At 36.9% G+C, this 20,105-nt stretch overlaps 1 protein-coding gene across 1 annotated transcript in view; it reads right to left on the bottom strand.

Moving 5' to 3' along the window:
• Positions 1 to 20,105, bottom strand: part of SEMA3C (semaphorin 3C) — a 184,721-nt gene that overhangs the window by 37,991 nt on the left and 126,625 nt on the right. Inside the window, exon 12 of the mRNA XM_057549730.1 lies at positions 17,544 to 17,766. Coding sequence (XP_057405713.1) covers positions 17,544 to 17,766 — 223 coding nt within the window. The remainder of the gene's footprint in view (positions 1 to 17,543; positions 17,767 to 20,105) is intronic.

Below are 20,105 nucleotides of genomic sequence, written 5' to 3'. Positions count from 1 at the left end.
CTACAAGCCATTTTATCTAATATATATGTACACATTACCTTGTCCTATTCACATACTTCTTAATGCTGCAATACATTTGGTTTCAAATTAGGGAATGAAAACTAGGATTGCTTTTTTTTTTCTTTTCTTTGTTCATCCATTTTCTTGATTAAAAAATATTTAGCTCAAGCAATAAAAAAATAATAATTTAAGAGATATAATTAAGTAAAGCTATAGATCGAAATAATGTTCTGGTTATTACTAAAAAGATAAAGTAGAATGTAAGTATTCAGAAGTAAACTAAAGCTACTGTATAATTCAGGACACTGCTATTGAGTCTGCCTAACATCAGTTACATTAGAAGGAATACAACCAGTTAGTACTGTTTCAGCATATGCTGAACACTGAGTACACGTGTAACTGCGCTCTATGATGGTTCTCTTTTTGCAGTTAGCTCTCAGGAGTAGATAAGCATTGCTTATTAACATCCCAGTGAATGGCAGTTCCCACACCACTACTGAAAAAAAATACACCTATTTCCCCAAACCTACAATAGTGTCCTCTATTCTTATCCATTCTGCTTTTATATTTGAAAATGGTGTAAACTTGAGCAAATCTGCCTCCTGTAAGCCTTTTTATTTCTCTATAAAATGTGGATATAGTATTTGCTTTACGTACCCGACAAGGCTGTTCAAGATCAAAGGCAAAAGTCTACGGGAACCTTCTTTGTAAACTCTACAGAGAGTATAATTTTTCTCTTAGTGTTCTGAAATTGTCATTCCTTATTGTCACTCTTTACCTGTTACATAAATTACTTACTGTTCTTATATACCAGCACTTTACTTTTATCTATAATTTCCAAACAAAAGAAATGCCTCTCATTTATTACAGGCAAATTCATCTATGGTCTGCCATTAAAGGTTTTGTTTCCTTTCTGCTTTTCCTAATACAGTGTACTCAAATTTAAGTAATGCTGTAAAATAATTATGCACATATTATTCATTGCCTGTTTCCTCCCACAAGAATATGAACTTTATAAAAAGAGAGACACTTGTGTATTTTTTTCACTGCTTATTTTTGGTGAATAGAATAGTATCAGGATTTGCAATAGAAATTCAAAAATATTTATGTATGCACAAATATACTTATATATATGCATATCTATATTCATAGATATGTATGATTGATGTCAATAAATATGTATCTACTGTATAGATACATGTGTATATGTACCTGTTGAATGCTTACTAACTTCTAGGCAGTACATTCAAGGTTTTATACACATCATCTCATTTAATCTTTAAAATACATCCATAAAGTAGGTACAATTAAGAAAACCAGGCTTAGAGATGTTATATAATTTGCTCCAGGTCATATAACTGGTAGATGATACAGAGCAGAATTTGAACATACGTCTTTTGAAGTTAAAGCATGTTCCCTAACCCTCAGCCTAGAATTTATCCAAGAATAACTTATTATAACTATTCTAACAAGTTATTCTGTTTTTAACAAGGTTTTGGAGAAATCCCAAACAAAATTAGAATTGATCATTATGAGAATATCTCTGGAAATTTTAATTTCCCATTTCACACTGCCATATGTAGGACCTAGGATTTTACAGGTAAGCACACACACGCTTGTATCCATTACTGCTGTAGAAAGTTTTGGAGTTACATATCTAGATAAGCTAATTGAGAAGTAGACTTCTGGGGCAAACTTTTAAGGCCAACAATCTTAGTAAACTGGCAATTTTATAAGGAGTGACTAAATTATAAGCTTTGACTTAGTTGGGGCTTACCAAAAAATCAGAATACAGCAAAATGTGCCATTTTAAAAAGTTGACTTAATTATTTATTCAACTAAGGTTTCTGTCCTCATGAAAAATATCTAATGTATCAAAATGTGTTTAATTAAGTTACAATATAATATGTTCTGGTTCTAGAAGCTAATTTTCCCTGTAATGATTTTGAAAAATATCTAACAGTATTAGACCAAGGGATAATCCATCAACATATGGATTACTGTAGCTATTTCCTGGTGATACAGCTAAAAATTATACTCAAATAGGGTCTCAGGAATCACTAAAATTAATGTTTTAGGATTTTGTAAATTACCAAAAGGTACATGTCATGTTTCATTATCCTTCACTGCATTATATCATGAATGTTTTATTTACATCTCAATTTAAAACAAACAGACTTACATGCAGATGCATGTCCTATATAAAGTTTTACTGATTCTACACAGGATGAAATAACTAAATTTCCAAAGATGCAAAATTGGACCTAACTCTTTCTACTTAATCCTTTATCATTTGGGGAAAGAATTACTCATCTGAGATTAATGAATTTTATGGTCATTAATTATTTTCTGCACCATTTTTACCATAAGATAGGCTGTTCTGCATTAATTTGTAAAAATTAAAGCACATACAGAAGCTGACTTGGAACATTTACCTATGTTTCTGGGTGCTTGGGTAAAGAGGAGCTTTCCCCTCTTCATTTAGTCATCTCTCAATCCACCATGGACTTGCTCATGCTAACGCCTTCTTACTGCCTTCTGTTCACAACTTATTCTTTCCACTGGAATGGTTGTTCTCCTCTCAAACTTCACTGGTCTTCAAGAAGACAGGCTAATGAGGAAAGGAACGTATTGCAAGGGCAGTCAGACATAACTGTGCTACATCTGATGATCTCGACCACGGCTTCTTTCCTGCCTGCTATTCTCTTCTCTCCAGGTCACCATGATATTATTTCCTCTTATTCTCCTGTTACTTTCATGGTCACTTTTTCTCCATTTTCTTAGTAAATACTCTTTATTTTCCTACCGTTTAAATGAGCTCCCCAGAGTTAAATCCTTATCTGTATAGTTCCTAGATTGACCTCAAGAATTGTCATGGATTCAGCTAACACCTACATTGCTAATGACTCCTGTATCTACATCTCTAGCACAGCCCTCTCTGCTGAAGTGTATCTACAACAACACCCTCTTTGACTTATCCATCTGAATGGTCCACAAAATCTTTAACTCAGTGTGAGACAGACCTGGGTTGGAATTTAATTACTCTTTCTAATAGCTTCACAAACATAAGCTCGGTTTACACAGTTGTAAAATGGGGATAATGATTCTACCTCATTGGGATGCTATGAGGTTTTAATGAGATAGTGTATTTTAGGTGGTAAATTCAGCTTCTAATCATAACAGGTCAGAGGAAAAGACAGGTGTGCTCTTCAGAAGGAATTCATTGCTTCCCAAATCTGCTTGCTGATTCTATATTCCCTTGATCAGTGAATGGTACTTCTTTTCACCCCTTTGCCAGACCATAAATCTACAAAACACTTTAGACACTTTTCTTCATCTGCCTACCCTTCCCTCATCAATTTGTTATCACCAGGTCCTTTCCTCTTCCTAAATACCTCTTGATAATCTCTCTCAATCTCTGACTTCTAATAGCTGTTTTAATTTAGGCTCTCATCAGTTCTTGTCTATAAAAAACAAAAGTCTCCTAACTGGCCTTCTTTCCTCAGTCTGTAATGTATCCTCCCCACCAATGCCAAAGAGATCTATTTAACTGTATCTGGGCAGTGACTGACCTATGCTAAGGTGAACCCTACTAAGTCATGCCCTTGTATAACTTCTCCCCTTGAGTGCAAGTGGATGTGTGATTTGCTTCTAGGCCAAAGAATAAAGCTAAATTGATGATATGTCATTCCCATGATTATGCTCCATTGTATGAGACCCCGTGTTAGCAGAATGAAGGAGCAAACAATCATGTTTTGAATGGCCAATGGCAGGGAACTGCAGGGCCTCATTCTTGCATCAGGAAGGAACTTAATTTTTCCCCAAACCATGTGAGCTTGGAAGAGAATTTAAACTCCAGAAAGGAATGCAGTCTGGTTTACACTTTGACTGCAGCTTTGTGGGACCCTGAGCAGAGAGACCATGATCCAGGGATTAGGACTTTGGGGGGCTCTTATTCTGCTGACCACATTAGTGAAAGAGAAAAATAAGCATACAACTAAGTAAAACATTTATGGCTCTAAACTAAGTAAAACATTTATGACTTACCTCAGAAAATCCAGTTTCAAATCTTTTTGGTTCAATTCACACTACACTTCATATTCTACAATGAAACCTTTCTTTCCATTTTTGACAATTTGAACTTTTCTCAGTTCCATAAAACTTTTTTTAAAAACTGGCTTCCCACAAAGACCACCCTCAGAACTGACACCTGGCTACGCACCTCCTTTGGGTAGTCACATAGAGAGGGCCTAGCCTGGCTGGGTAGTGGGCTGTGAGATTTTCTCCTGGGGACAAAGGCTGCCAAGTCCGCTTCAGGGAAGCTTGGCAGCACATCAAGAACAAGAACAGAGTGTGGTTATTTCTTCTTAAGATGCAGACAGAAGACTTCATAAATTAATGTCTTTAGGCTAGAAAATTTTCTTACATTCATATAAGAGTAAGGGGTTAAATGAAGGCAACATACGGATTAGGTTTGACTGTAGTTGTTTTATATTAGTGATTAAATAGTAAAAGAACTAGTGATAAAGAGCATATCGTTGCCATCTCTCCTGCTGAGAGGCACTATCTCCTTGTGTGATACTCTGAAATCCTCCATATCTATCTACTGAATATGCAAAATCTATTTTAAGTAAATAGAAACCTGCAAATTAGATATATGTGTTTTGGTGAGTGCATAAGACATTTTGGACACAGATATAAGCCCCAGTTCAAAACAAGTTTAATAACGCACAAAGATTTAGTGATATATCAAAAAGTAAGATGAAGTACTATTCCATTTCTGTACTCTACTCTCCCCCCAAAGTATTACCTCCTTCACTCCTAAATATATGGTAACTGACATAAAAAGATATCAGAATCACAGGTTAATTGGTTAATTCACATACAAATCCAGTCTGTTCCAAGTCTTTTCTGTCACCTTGTAAGATGTATCTCGTTTACATGTAAGACGTGGTGACAGCATGTGGATGGGCAAAAGTGAGTGATGTCATTCAAACAAAGCAATGCTGATGCTAATGTTGAATGCCAACGCATCAGCAATATCTTCTTGACATATGTGGATGAAACATTTAATTCATAGTAAAATGAGACAATATAAATTAAATTACCTTAACTTCATAAAAGGAAAATACGTAAAGTGGTGATGGTAGAGGAGGTAATTAACTTGAAGAGGGTAAATGCTCAGGATGTGAAATCAGACAGCAAGAGGTGATATTCTGGTTGTATCATACACTCAATATCTATGTGATCTTCACTTATCTGAGCTTCTGTCAAACACGATGGAGGATAAGTGCAACTCATTCACTCATTCATTCAAATAATATCTACTGAGTGACAACTTTGAGTGATGCACTATTCTAGGTACTGAGGATATACCAATGAATAAATCAGACAAATATCCTTGCTCTCTATGGAGTCTACATTCTCACAATTCTTCATCGGGTAGCTATAAGGGCTGGAGGTGATTCAATAACATATCTGGCAAAAGATAAGCACTGTAAATAACTTTAATTAGCATCACTATAATAGTAATAAAATATTTCAGAAACTTGAAACAGTATACTGATTTGCCTAATAAGTAACATACTAAATAAGTAAATGGGTAATTCAGGCAAACTAGCAACACTAAAATTTGTATAATAATTATGTGAGATTTTATGCTAGCTTTAAAAGAATGTATCTCTGAAGAGTAGCTAAAGGAAAAGAATTATGCTTAAAAAACTTTTTTTCAGCAATTATCTATATATTTATTTTTAACAAATTGTTTTTTTAAAGTAAAATTAAATGAGAACATTTGTCTCTGGATTAACAATCACTATATGGGCTCTCTTACATTTTTTTCTCTTCACATATCCCTTTTGCTACTCTTCTACATGATCAAGCAGTCATCACACCATGATTTATCATCTTTCTCCTGTCAATTCAGCCATCACTCCACTCTGTTCTATTAGTATTTCCTGCTGTGAAAAATCCCTGTAGAATCCTTGGTAAACTCTCAGAAGTTTCCAGATTCTGCTTTGGAAAGCAGTGAACCACAATGTTATTAAAAACCAGTGACTTATAAGGGGATTTGTTCCTTACTTCTAAGCAAAGGAGTGACACTCATGCACAGCTTCCAACTAACAGTATAGTCTTTTCTGAAGTCAAACGTACTGTTCCAGCTATCAAATTTTACATCTTGAGTAATTTAGGGAGTTCTTTAAAAATCAAAATGCTTGGCTCTGCAGTTTATTAAGTGTGCCGTTCCAAGAGCTGTGACTGCCAGAACTTGTTAGTTACTATGAAGGCAGTTATCCTGTAATGCTGCAAGGCAAACATATTAAGGTTTGAGTCACATATGTGGGCACATACTTCAAAACTCCACACTTTCAAAGGACTTATTGGAGTCCACAGTCCAACTTAGTACTCGTCCAGTTAAACAGACGTTAAGAAGAGCATGAAACACTACACACTATATAAGAATTTTCGCAGAGTAGCACATGTATTGAGCTTACATTAAAAAATCATGATGGCATTAAATCATCCTAAACCTCTAACAAACATTCACAAGAATACTCTCACTCTTTCATCAGAAAGCGCATGGCATTCTGATTCATATTTCGTGCTAAAAATGTAAATTTGACAAAACGTGTCTGAAGTTGACCTAGACACTTAAATATTTTCATAACTCCAGAGGCAAAAGGAAAACAGGCAAAAATCTCTTCACTGTGCATTATATTTGGCTTTGAACAAATAGCCTGGACATAAGCAGTAGGTGGCAAAGTTAAAATAGAAATGTTAATCCTATGAGAACACTTGCCTGCTGTTTTATAGCCCTTCCTAAAATTAAAAAAAAAAAAAAAAAAAGAATACGGAACATAAAAATACCCATCGCCCTAAATACTAAAAACTAAAAAACAAAAAAACGAAAAACCCAAAATGCTACAGAATATCAACAAATAATACCAAATTTTAGAAAGCACTGATTTTAAATTACATTTTTTTCAACCTGTGTTCCTTTTTAGGGGGTGTAGTAGCAGGAATGAATGGGAAAATAATTAAGTAAACTTGGTTTCTAGTTTACGTTTTAATAGAATAGCAAGACATTTTTTACTCAAGATTAAAGAAGATGTATTTATATGAAGCAACATTACAAATTCTTGTATTATAGCTACATATTAGAAAACAGCTTCTTTCAGAAGTCTTAATTTTTCTAAAATTATATAATTATTAAATAAAAAGGAGTCAGCAAATTTTTTCTGTAAAAGGCCAGATAATAAATAATTTAGGCTCTTTGGGCTAAGCAGTCTCGGTGGCAACTACTCAACTCTGCTGTAGTAGCACAAAAGCAGCCACAGACAAAATGTAAATGAATGAACGTGGCTGTGGTCTAATAAAACTTTATTTGTGGGCACTAAAATATAAAAATCTTATGATTTTCACTGCTCATGTAACATTCTTCTTGTTATTTTTTATTCAGTAGTTAAAAAATGCAAAACATTCTTAGTTTACAGACCATACTTGCAGTGGGCAGTGGGCTAGATCTGGCCCATGTTGTAGTTTTCTGATCCCTAGACTAGACATTGATAATGCAAACTCAGAAAGAAAAGATGACAGGACAAAGCTTACTTTTCTTTCTCCCCTCCCTCCCTCCCTTCCTTCCTTCTATTTATTTACTTATAAATGTACATATGTACATAGTATGTATGTATGTATTTATTTGTTTGTTTATTTTGTCATCTGACAGCACACAAAAACTAATGAGGCAGTCCTAGGAGGGTGGAAAGCCAGATTACCAGCCTCTCAAGCTCAGCCAGAGTAGTACACTGTAATGGACTAACTGTAACAGTTATTGGGCATTGAGCCCACACAACTACCATGGAGATTCTGTGAACTACAAATCATTCATAATAGTCAAAGTGGATACAGTTACAAGATACATATTTGCATTCCAATGACCTGTCACATAAGTTTTTCCTATGGCAACTTTTTTGACAACCAATGTCTTCATCAAATTTCCTTGAATTCTCCGTGAAGGTACAGAGAAAAGGGAAGCCATGAGAGAAGCTTGTTTCATTGTGGGAATAACTGAAGCATCATTATTTATTTATAACAGCTAAAGAGCTATTTGGTACTTGGGGATTTGACAACACCCAAGACATATTATATCCTTCCTAAGACATTTAGATACACAAAGCTAAGAAATCTTGGGAACAGTGACCTGTGTTTCTCCTAAGTTCTATTTCAGAAAAGGCTATTTTATTCACTTTTAGCAGCAAACAAGCACAGAGAACTCTCTTCTGAAGAAATTTCACCAGAAATCCAAGATCTACTTAGGCAGAAAATATTTCATCACGATATACTGTTTTTTAGAGTTTCACGAAAGTTGAAATCACTTTTAAAAATTACAATGTGGTCTGATATAACCATGAGGATAAGGTTCAATGGTTAAGTGAGTTACCACCTATTCAGAAAGGTGCTGTTGGCAGAGGCATTATCATAACATGCACTTTCCCATTAGGATACAGTCTTCAAGAGACTTATGTGGCTTTGTAAGCAATCATTAGTGAAGCGTCCCACTACAATTAAAAACAGATGCCTAAATACTGTTTTTGAAAATAATACAAGCTTTTTCTTTTCTTTTTTTTTTTTTAACATCTTTATTGGAGTATAATTGCTTTACAATGGTGTGTTAGTTTCTGCTTTATAACAAAGTGAATCAGCTATACATATACATATGTTCCCATATCTCTTCACTCTTGCGTCTCCCTCCCTCCCACCCTCCCTATCCCACCCCTCTAGGTGGTCACTAAGCACCGAGCTGATCTCCCTGTGCTATGCGGCTGCTTCCCACTAGCTATCTATTTTACATTTGGTAGTATATATAAGTCCATGCCACTCTCTCACTTCGTCCCAACTTACCCTTCCCCCTCCTTATGTCCTCAATTCCATTCTCTACGTCTGTGTCTTTATTCCTGTACTGCCCCTAGGTTCTTCATAACCGTTTTTCTTTTTTTCTTTTTTTTAGAGTCCATATATATGTGTTAGCATATGGTATTTGTTTTTCTCTTTCTGACTTACTTCACTCTCTATGACAGACTTTAGGTCCATCCACCTCACTACAAATAACTCAATCTCGTTTCTTGTTACGGCTGAGTAATATTCCATTGTATATATGTGCCACGTCTTCTTTATCCATTCATCTGTCAATGGACACTTACATTGCTTACATTACATTGTTTATTTTTGTTTTTATTTCCGTTACTCTAGGAGGTGGGTCAAAAAAGATCTTGCTGTGGTTTATGTCACAGTGTTTTTCCTATGTTTTCCTCTAAGAGTTTTATAGTATCTGGTCTTACATTTAAGTCTTTAATCCATTTTGAGTTTATTTTTGTGTATGGTGTTACAGAGTGTTCTAATTTCCTTCTTTTACATGTAGCTGTCCAGTTTTCCCAGCACCACTTATTGAAGAGACTGTCTTTTCTCCATGGTATTTTCTTGCCTCCTTTATCAAAAATAAGGTGACCATATGTGCGTGGGTTTATCTCTGGGCTTTCTATCCTGTTCCATTGATCTATATTTCTGTTTTTGTGCCAGTACTGTCTTGATTACTGTAGCTTTGCAGTATAGTCTGAAGTCAGGGAGTCTGATTCCTCCAGCTCCGTTTTTCTTTCTCAAGATTGCTTTGGCCATTCGGGGTCTTTCGTGTTTCCATACAAATTGTGAAATTTTTTGTTCTAGTTCTGTGAAAAATGCCATTGGTAGTTTGATAGGGGTTGCATTGAATCTGTAGATTGCTTTGGGTAGTACAGTCATTTTCACAATGTTGATTCTTCCAATCCAAGAACATGGTATGTCTCTCCATCTGTTTGTATCATCTTTAATTTCTTTCATCAGCGTCTTATAGTTTTCTGCATACAGGTCTTTTGTCTCCTTAGGTAGGTTTATTCCTAGGTATTTTATTCTTTTTGTTGCAATGGTAAATGGGAGTGTTTCCTTAATTTCTTTCAGATTGTTCATCATTACTGTATAGGAATGCAAGAGATTTCTCTGCATTAATTTTGTATCCTGCTACTTTACCAAATTCATTGATTAGCTCTAGTAGTTTTCTGGTAGAGTCTTTAGGATTCTCTATGTATAGTATCATGTCATCTGCAAACAGCAACAGTTTTACTTCTTTTCTGATTTGGATTCTTTTTATTTCTTTTTCTTCTGATTGCTGTGGCTAAAACTTCCAAAACTATGTTGAATAATAGTGGTGAGAGTGGGCAACCTTGTCTTGTTCCTTATCTTAGTGGAAATGGTTTCAGTTTTTCACCATTGAGGATGATGTTGGCTGTGGGTTTGTCATATATGGCCTTTATTATGTTGAGGTAAGTTCCTTCTATGCCTACTTTCTGGAGGGTTTTTATCATAAATGGGTGTTGAATTTTGTTGAAAGCTTTCTCTACATCCATTGAGATGACCATATGGTTTGTATCCTTCAATTTGTTAATATGGTATATCACATTGATTGATTTGCATATATTGAAGAATCCTTGCTTTCCTGGGATAAACCCCACTTGATCATGGTGTATGATCCTTTTAATGTACTGCTGGATTCTGTTTGCCATTATTTTGCTGAGGATTTTTGCATCTATGTTCATCAGTGATATTGGCCTGTAGTTTTCTTCCTTTGTGACATCTTTGTCTGGTTTTGGTATCAGGGTGATGGTGGTCTTGTAGAATGAGTTTGCGAGTGTTCCTCCCTCTGCTATATTTCAGTAGAGTTTGGGAAGGATCGGTGTTAGCTCTTCTCTAAATGTTTGATAGATTTCACCTGTGAAGCCATCTGGTCCTGGGCTTTTGTTTGTTGGAAAATTATTAATCACAGTCTCAATTTCAGTGCTTGTGATTGGTCTGTTTATATTTTCTATTTCTTCCTGGTTCAGTCTCGGAAGGTAGTGCTTTTCTAAGAATTTGTCCATTTCTTCCAGGTTGTCCATTATACTGGCATATAGTTGCTTGTAGTAATCTCTCATGATCCCTTGTATTTCTGCAGTGTCAGTAGTTACTTCACCTTTTTCATTTCTAATTCTATTGATTTGAGTCTTCTCCCTCTTTTTCTTCATGAGTCTAGCTAATGGTTTATCAATTTTGTTTATCTTCTCAAACCAGCTGTTAGTTTTATTGATCTTTGCTATTGTTTCCTTCATTTCTTTTTCATTTATTTCTGATCTGATCTTTATGATTTCTTTCCTTCTGCTAACTTTGAGTTTTTTTTTTTTCTTCTTCTTTCTCTAATTGCTTTGGGTGTAATATGAGGTTGTTTATTTGAGATTTTTCTTGTTTCTCGAGGTAGGATTGTATTGCTATAAACTTCCCTCTTAGAACTGCTTTTGCTGCATCCCATGGGTTTTGGGTAGTCGTGTTTTTATTGTCATTTTTTTCTAGGTATTTTTTGATTTCCTCTTTGATTTCTTCCGTGATCTCTTGGTTATTTAGTAGTGTATTATTTAGCCTCCATGTGTTTGTATTTTTTACAGATTTATTCCTGTAATTGATATCTAGTCTCATAGCATTGTGGTCGGAAAAGATACTTGATATGATTTCAATTTTCTTAAATTTACCAAGGCTTGATTTGTGATCCAGGGTATGATCTATCCTGGAGAATGTTCCATGAGCACTTGAGAAGAAAGTGTATTCTGTTGTTTTTGGATGGAATGTCCAATAAATATCAATTAAGTCCACCTTGTTTAATGTATCATGTAATGCTTGTGTTTCCTCATTTTTTATTTTGGATGATCTGTCCGTTGGTGAAAGCGGGGTGTTAAAGTCCCCTACTATGATTGTGTTACTGTCAATTTCCCCTTTTATGGCTGTTAGCATTTCCCTTAAGTACTGAGGTGCTCTTATGTTGGGTGCATAAATATTTACAATTGTTATATCTTCTTCTTGGATTGATCCCTTCCAAAGAAGAGTCCTTCTTTGTCTCTTGTAATAGTGTTTATTTTAAAGTCTATTTTGTCTGATATGAGAACTGCTACTCAAGTTTTCTTTTGATTTCCATTTTCATGGAATATCTTTTTCCATCCCCTCACTTTCTGCCTGTACATATCCCTAGGTCTGAAGTGGGTCTCCTGTAGACAGCATATATATGGGTCTTGTTTTTGTATCCATTCAGCCAGTCTATGTCTTTTGGTTGGAGCATTTAATCCATTTACATTTAAGGTAATTATTGATATGTATGTTCCTATTACCATTTTCTTAGTTGTTTTGGGTTTGTTATTGTAGGTCTTTTCCTTCTCTTGTGTTTCCTGCCTAGAGAAGTTCCTTTAGCATTTGTTGTAAAGCTGGTTTGATGGTGCTGATTTCTCTTAGCTTTTGCTTGTCTGTAAAGGTTTTAATTCCTCCGTCGAATCTGAATGAGATCTTTGTTGGGTAGAGGAATCTTGGTTGTAGGTTTTTCCCTTTCATAACTTTAAATATGTCCTGCCACTCACTCCTGGTTTGCAGAGTTTCTGCTGAATGATCAGCTGATAACCTTATGGGGATTCCCTTGTATGTTATTTGTTGTTTTTCCCTTGCTGCTTTTAATATTTTTTCTTTGTATTTAATTTTTGATAGTTTGATTAATATGTGTCTTGGCGTGTTTCTCCTTGGATTTATCCTGTATGGGACTCCGTGCTTCCTGGACTTGATTAACTATTTCCTTTCCCATATTAGGGAAGTTTTCAACTATAATCTCTTCAAATATTTTCTCAGTCCCTTTCTTTTTCTCTTCCTCTTCTGGGACCCCTATAATTCGAATGTTGGTGCATTTAATGTTGTCCCAGAGGTCTCTGCGACTGTCCTCAATTCTTTTCATTCTTTTTTCTTTATTCTGCTCTGCGGTAGTTATTTCCACTATTTTATCTTCCAGGTCACTTATCCGTTCTTCTGTCTCAGTTATTCTGCTATTGATCCCTTCTAGGGAATTTTTAATTTCATTTATTGTGTTGTTCATCATTGTTTGTTTGCCCTTTAGTTCTTCTAGGTCCTTGTTAAACGTTTTTTGTACTTTCTCCATTCTATTTCCAAGATCTTGGATCATCTTTACTATCATTACTCTGAATTCTTTTTCAGGTAGACTGCCTATTTCCTCTTCATTTGTTTGGCCTAGTGGGTTTTTATTTTGCTCCTTCATCTGCTGTGTCTTTCTCTGTCTTCTCATTTTGCTTAACTTACCGTGTTTGGGGTCTCCTTTTCACAGGCTGCAGGTTCATAGTTCCCATTGTTTTTGGTGTCTTCCCCCAGTGGCTAAGGTTGGTTCAGTGGGTTGTGTAGTCTTCCTGGTGCAGGGGACTAGTGCCTTTGTTCTGGTGGATTAGGCTGGATCTTGTGTTTCTGGTGGGCAGGACCACGTCCAGTGGTATGTTTTAGGGTGTCTGTGACCTTATTATGATTTTAGGCAGCCTCTCTGCTAATGTGTGGGGTTGTGTTCCTTTCTTGCTAGTTGTCTGGCATAGGGTGTCCAGCACTGTAGCTTGCTGGTTGTTGAGTGGAGCTGGGTCTTAGCATTGAGATGGAGTTCTCTGGAAGAACTTTTGCCGTTTGATATCACATGGAGCCGGGAGGTCTCTGGTGGACCAATGTCCTGAACTTGGTTCTCCCACCTCAGAGGCACAGGCCTGACACCCAGCCAGACCACGAAGACACTGTCAGCCACACGGCTCAGAAGAAAAGGGAGAAAAAAAGAAAGAAAGAAAGAAAAAAATAATATAAAATAAAATAAAGTTATTAAAATTAAAAATTAAAAATAATTATTACAAAGAAAAAAATTAAAAAGAAAAAAAAAAAGAAAGAAGAGAGCAATGAAACCAAAAACAACTCCATCAGTGATAACAAGCGCTAAAAACTATACTTAAAAAAAAAAAGAAAAAAAATTGGACAGAGAGAACCCTAGGACAAATGGTAAAAGCAATGTTATACAGACAAAATCACACAAGGAAGCATACATACACACATTCACAAAAAGAGAAATAGCAAAAAAACACATATATTGTTGCTCCCAAAGTCCACCGCCTCAATTTTGGGGTGATTCGTTGTTTATTCAGGTATTCCACAGTTGCAGGTTTCATCAAGTTGATTATGGAGATTTAATCCTCTGCTCCTGAGGCTGCTGGGAGAGATTTCCCTTTCTCTTCTTTGTTCACACAGCTCCTGGGGTTCAGCTTTGGATTTGGACCCGCCTCTGTGTGTAGGTCGCCTGAGGGCGTCTGTTCTTCGCTCAGACAGGACGGAGTTAAAGGAGCAGCTGATTAGGGAGCTCTGCCTCACTCAGGCCGGGGGGAGGGAGGGGTACGGATGCGGGGCCAGCCTTCAGTGGCAGAGGACAGCGTGACATTGCAGCAGCCTGAGGCGTGCTGTTTGTTCTCCCGGGGAAGTTGTCCCTGGATCACGGGACCCTGGCAGTGGTGGGCTGCACAGGCTCCCGGGAGGGGAGGTGTGGATAGTGACCTGTGCTTGCACACAGGCTTCTTGGTGGTGGCAGCAACTGCCTTAGCATTTCATGCCCGTCTCAGGTGTCCGCGCTGATAGCCACAGCTCGCGCCCATCTCTAGAGCTCGTTTAGGCGGTGCTCTGAATCCCCTCTCCTCGCGGACCCCAAAACAATGGTCTCTTGCCTCTTAGGCAGATCCAGACTTTTTCCCAGACTCCCTCCCAGCTAGCTGTGGTGCAATAGCTGGCTTCAGGCTGTGTTCACCCAGCCAACCCCAGTCCTCTCCCTGGGATCCGACCAAAGCCCAAACCTCAGCTCCCAGCCCCCACTCGCCCCAGCAGGTGAGCAGACAAGCCTTTCAGGCTGGTAAGTCTGGTTGGCACCAATCCTCTGTGCGGGAATCTCTCCACTTTGCCCTCTGCACCCCTGTTGCTGCGCTCTCCTCCGTGGCTCCGAAGCTTCCCCGCTCCGCCACCCGCAGTCTCCGCCCACGAAAGGGTTTCCTAGTGTGTGGAAACCTTTCCTCCTTCACTGCTCCCTCCCAGAGGTGCAGGTCCCATCCCTATTCTCTTGTCTCTGTTTTTTTCTTTTTTCTTTTGCCCTGCCCAGTTACTTGGGGAGTTTCTTGCCTTTTGGGAAGTCTGAGGTCTTCTGCCAGCGTTCAGTAGGTGTTCTGTAGGAGTTGATCCACATGTAGATGTATTTCTGATGTATTTGTGGGGAGGAAGGTGATCTCCGTGTCTTACTCTTCCGCCATCTTGAAGGTCTCCAAAATGATACAAGTTTTTAAATACCAACACAAAAAGTCTATGTAAAGGTGCCAGATACTTATGTGGCAAGAAAAGCCAAAGAATTTGTGCAAAAGCATGTTTCTTACTGCCTTCTATCTAAATAAACACTGCTGAACAGTTTATAAAGACTAGAAAATTCCGTCCATGAAACCTACATATTTTATGTAGACGTTCATGAAAAACAACCTGAATGTGATATCAGAGTCTACCTCTGAGGAACAAAATCACTAACTGGAGAAGATATCTGCACCTCTATGTTCACTGCAGCATTATTCACAATAGCCAAGATGTGGAAACAACCTAAGTGTCTGTTGACAGATGAATAGAAAAAGAAGTGTGGTTTAAAATATTACTCTGCCATAAAAAGAATGAAATCTTTCCATTTGTGACAACATGGATCGAAATTGATGGCATTATGCTAGGTGAAAAAAAGTCATACAGAGTAAGACAAGTATTGTATGCTCTCACTTATATATGGAATATAAAGAAACAAAAACAAAAACAAAATGAAAAACCACATTCATTACCAGATGTGGAGAGAGGGAGAATTAAATGAAGGCAATCAAATGGTACAAACTTCCAGTTATAAGATACATAAGTACTAGGGATGTAATGTACACCCCCATAGTTATGGGATGTACTACAGTTACATTGCTGTATGATATATATGAAAGCTGTTAAGAGAATAAATTCTAAGAGTTCTCATTAGAAGGAAAAAATATTTTTTTCTTTCTTTTTTTGTATCTATATGAGATGATAGATGTTAACTAAACTTATTGCAATAATCATTTCACAATATATATGTCAAACCATTAGGTTGTATACCTTAAATTTATACAGTAATGTATGCCAATTATATCTCAATAAAACTGGGGAAGAAAAGAGTCTACATTTAACACAGCCTTCAAAAGGAAAATAAGAAAACAGTCATTTTTTTCTGAGTAATATGAGACATTAGAGAGAGGTGTGACTCTAAATGACCCCTTCACTTCAGGAAAAAAATTTTTTTTCAAATGCAAACTCCACATTGGATGATCAGAATCAAGACTAAAAGAAACTCTTTGTAGTTATTTATATGGAGGCAACATCTTTGGAGAACACAGTTTTATGCAAGTGAAGATTAGCTTTTGCAATCATTTATGAATTCATTTCATTGTACGTGTAGCAATGGATATAGTTATGATTTTCAGTTCATCTTGACAAATATTTACTGAGGTTACCCGGTACTGTGATATGCCTAGAGAGAAATGACACATCAAGGAGAAACAGAATCTTGAAAGGAATGTGTGGTAATGAATACAAATGTGGGAGACTGGATTAAGCATTAGTTAAAGAGTCTTAGAAGTGAATAAACTAAGTTTGAAGCATGATGTTTGAAATGTTAACGTGTCATACAACTTGTGTTACCTAATAATAAGTTGTAAATGCAAATACTGAGCTCACAAAATGGCAAGGACTAGAGATACACATTTGGGATTGTTTGCACAGACTAATTAAAACCAAATGAATGAATGAGATGGCCAAAGAATACATAAAAATAAGGGGACCATGGAAAGAACCTCAGGAAACACCTACACTCATGGGGAGGAGAAAGCCAGGCTACTGAAGGAAACTGAGAGAACTGCTAGAGACAGAGGAAAATTATATGCCTTGTGGCTGAAGCAACAGGTAGGGTGATTCTAAAACGCCAAATGAGGCAAAGAGGATATGGAGGCATTTCAGTGATTAAAGGATTTTGGATTTTCTCATGGGAACACTGAAGACCTTGGCGAAATCAGCAGTATAGCAGAGGTGGCAGTAGGTGAAGGTACAGGCCTAGTTTCTGGCGTAAGGTTTCTAAACCAAGGATTTGCTGGTGTAAGGTTTCTAAACCAAGGATTCAGTGGAGGATGAAATGGAAGAATAAAGTATATAATAATATAATTGATAAAGAAATGTCCTGGAGATGGCAGGAAAGCATAGATGGCTCCACGTGTTTATGAAGAGGTCACAGAATTTGTTTTAGTTGAGAGAACACTCATGCTTAAAATTTCCCATCCCTTCATTCATCTCATTACCTTATTTTGCCACAATATATGCCAGGAACAGTTCTAGGTGCTTTACATATATTAACCCATTTGTTCCTCACAACAATCCTGTAAAGTAATTTATCTTAACTCCATTTTACAGATGTAGAAACGGAAGCATGGAGACATTAAACACCTCAGAGTCAGACACATGTAAACACTGGAGTTTTTCTGATTTCAATATCATGCCCTTAGCAACTACGCTCTTTTACTACACATTAAGCTAGTTTGAGCTCAAATACTTACCTGTTCCGAGAAACAGAACATGGTATCTACCATCGGCAGCATTCACTCGATCCACAGCTATTTTTGTGTACTTGTAGTCAGTGCCTGTACGAACAATCAAAGGCCTTCTGTGGATTGGGTAGATGGAATTGTACATGAGAGGGTGGTTCCGAATAAAAGTGACAACATCATCCGGGAACTCCTTGGTGGTTCGCATATTGGGTGTAAATGCTCCTCCTGGGCACTAAAAAAAAATTTTTAAGGGACTAAGTTAATATAATAGTGGCTTTATTTTAATAATAATCAAAAGACCTCTATTTTTCAAATTACTTAGAAGCTCAAGCTGTTGTAAGTGTATTTGCTACCGATTGAGGAGAAAACTGCGTGACTATGCATAGTACTATCTGTAGAAAATGAACATACAAGGTGTATAATTTGGTCATTTAAATAGGCTAAGTCCACTTATCCTGCACTGTTTGTTTTCAGAGGGGAGGGGAGCTGACACCATTTGGTATAGGATATAAATTTTCACCCTTCTCATCCATCACTTTTCTATTTCTTATTCTGTGCCAGGTCATGTTGTTAGAAAAAAAAATCTTGTGGATATAATCTAATGCTGCTACTGACTAAAATAAATTAGATTATCATTATCAAATTCAATCAGAACTCTAACCTGAGAGAGTTTTATTCTATCTGATCCCCTCTCCCAAAAGAGGGCTCTCCGAAGTTGGAGCTTGGATTGGATATGGTAAACTAGACCTTATAATTTCCCTCTGGAAAACACTCCAGTGATTTCCATTACTCTCAGAATAAAATCCCAACAGCTTAGCATGGCTATAAGCCCCTGAATGTCTGGCCTGCATCTGCATCTACCCCTCCCATAGTTCTTGCTCTTCCTGAGCCTCAAGCCAGCTCCCACTCCAGGACCTTGGCACTTGTTCCATGGTTTTCTCTGTTGGCTCATTCAGTTCTCAGTTCAACAGTTACTTCCTTAAAGGTGATGACACATACAAAAATAGCTGCCCATCGCCATCTCCACTCTCTATCTCCTTAGCTTGCTTTATTTTTCTTCACAGCTCTATTTACCTGTATGTAATATATTTGTTGCTTATATCTTTATTGTCTGTTTCTTCCTCTACAATGTAAGCTGTGAATTAGTCTTAACTGGGTATATTTTGTTCATGATTTCACCCTCAGACCTAAAATAAAGCTGAAGAATATTAAATATTCCACAAAGAGTAGCTGAATGAGTGAATTACTCTATTATATCTGGCATCCAGTTTTGGTGCAGGGGCTGCATGAACCAGGCGCCTCAGTTCTGGGGAGGAGAGGAGAGATTCAGAGCATCAAGTTTAAAGGGGCAGAGAGAAAGCAGTAATGAGATCTAAAAATGACTGCTGGACAGTTTCAGCATTTCTGGAAAGGAAGCATGACAAGGGCTTCTGAGAAGAGGATTCCATTTACAGAGCATCTGAGGCCAAACTCATGGGTAGGCTGGGAGGTGCTGAAGCTTGGAACTTAAACACACTCACTAATAGGAGCTGAGTGTTAAGTTATATGAGCAACATGTAAGCTTTTAACACATACAAACATTATTTGTCTAACCCTGTTAAACACTGTCAATACCTCTACTTTCAGAAACAAAAATACTTGGTCATTTTTTTTTAAAACAAAAGCACTACTGTTCTAGCTTTCATTTATCCTCTTTAGAGAGGTACAAAGTGAAAGGAAAGCAACAAAGCAAACTTCCTGTTCAATAGCAATGGGTACAGCATCTGTGGTGAATAGCAAGATGTGATGGGGACAGTAATAAAAGGAAAATTATAGCTCATTCGACAGTGGCAATGAACACTTATTTCTAGTTGACTGCTCCTATGCAGGAATATAAGCCTAGCGTGGCCATATTCCAACAGAAGATAGAAATGTGGAATTTTATGTGAAATCTGCCAAAATTTTAATGTTGACTCAATGAAAAAAAAAAGAAAAACAACTTTAGGGACCAAACAAAACATGGCAATTTCTGGGTTAAATCCATGCAACAGCTGACCTACAATGTCACTGCCTCTGGGCCAGTGTTGCCAGTCAGTCCTACATTTGCAAATAAGTCTCAGCAGATTATGAATGTGCTCTCACTCATTTGAACTGTATCATCCTGAATGCAATTTTTAGACTAACTTTGACCAGTTAACATTACTAGAATTTTTTTCTAGGACAAGTAAATATAGTTCTCTTTTTGTAGAAAGGCATAAGGAGCAATTAAATGACTTCACTGAAGAGAGATAATGAGACAAGTAATAAAACCAAGCTTCTCATTCATTATCCCATTAAGTAGACGTTCATCTGGGGTTCATATGCTTTTCTTTTAGGAAGAAGTATTATATTTATGCATGTTTATAAATTGCCTACACTAAAAGACCAAATGAGGACAAAAAATTCCATGTGAGGGTATTCTAAACTGATGGGTGTGTCCCATACTTCTGAAAAGTGTAGTATTATGGGTTTTTTCTACCCTCATTCCTCACACAAAGTGGAAAACGGGAAATACATTGCTCACTGAATGAAAACATGGAAAGAACAAATGCA

The sequence above is a fragment of the Balaenoptera acutorostrata genome, chromosome 7 (assembly GCF_949987535.1).
Source record: "Balaenoptera acutorostrata chromosome 7, mBalAcu1.1, whole genome shotgun sequence".
Lineage (NCBI taxonomy): Eukaryota > Metazoa > Chordata > Mammalia > Artiodactyla > Balaenopteridae > Balaenoptera > Balaenoptera acutorostrata.
The sequence above is the reverse complement of the archived record's forward strand: the minus strand, read 5'-3'. Positions and strand labels throughout refer to the sequence as shown.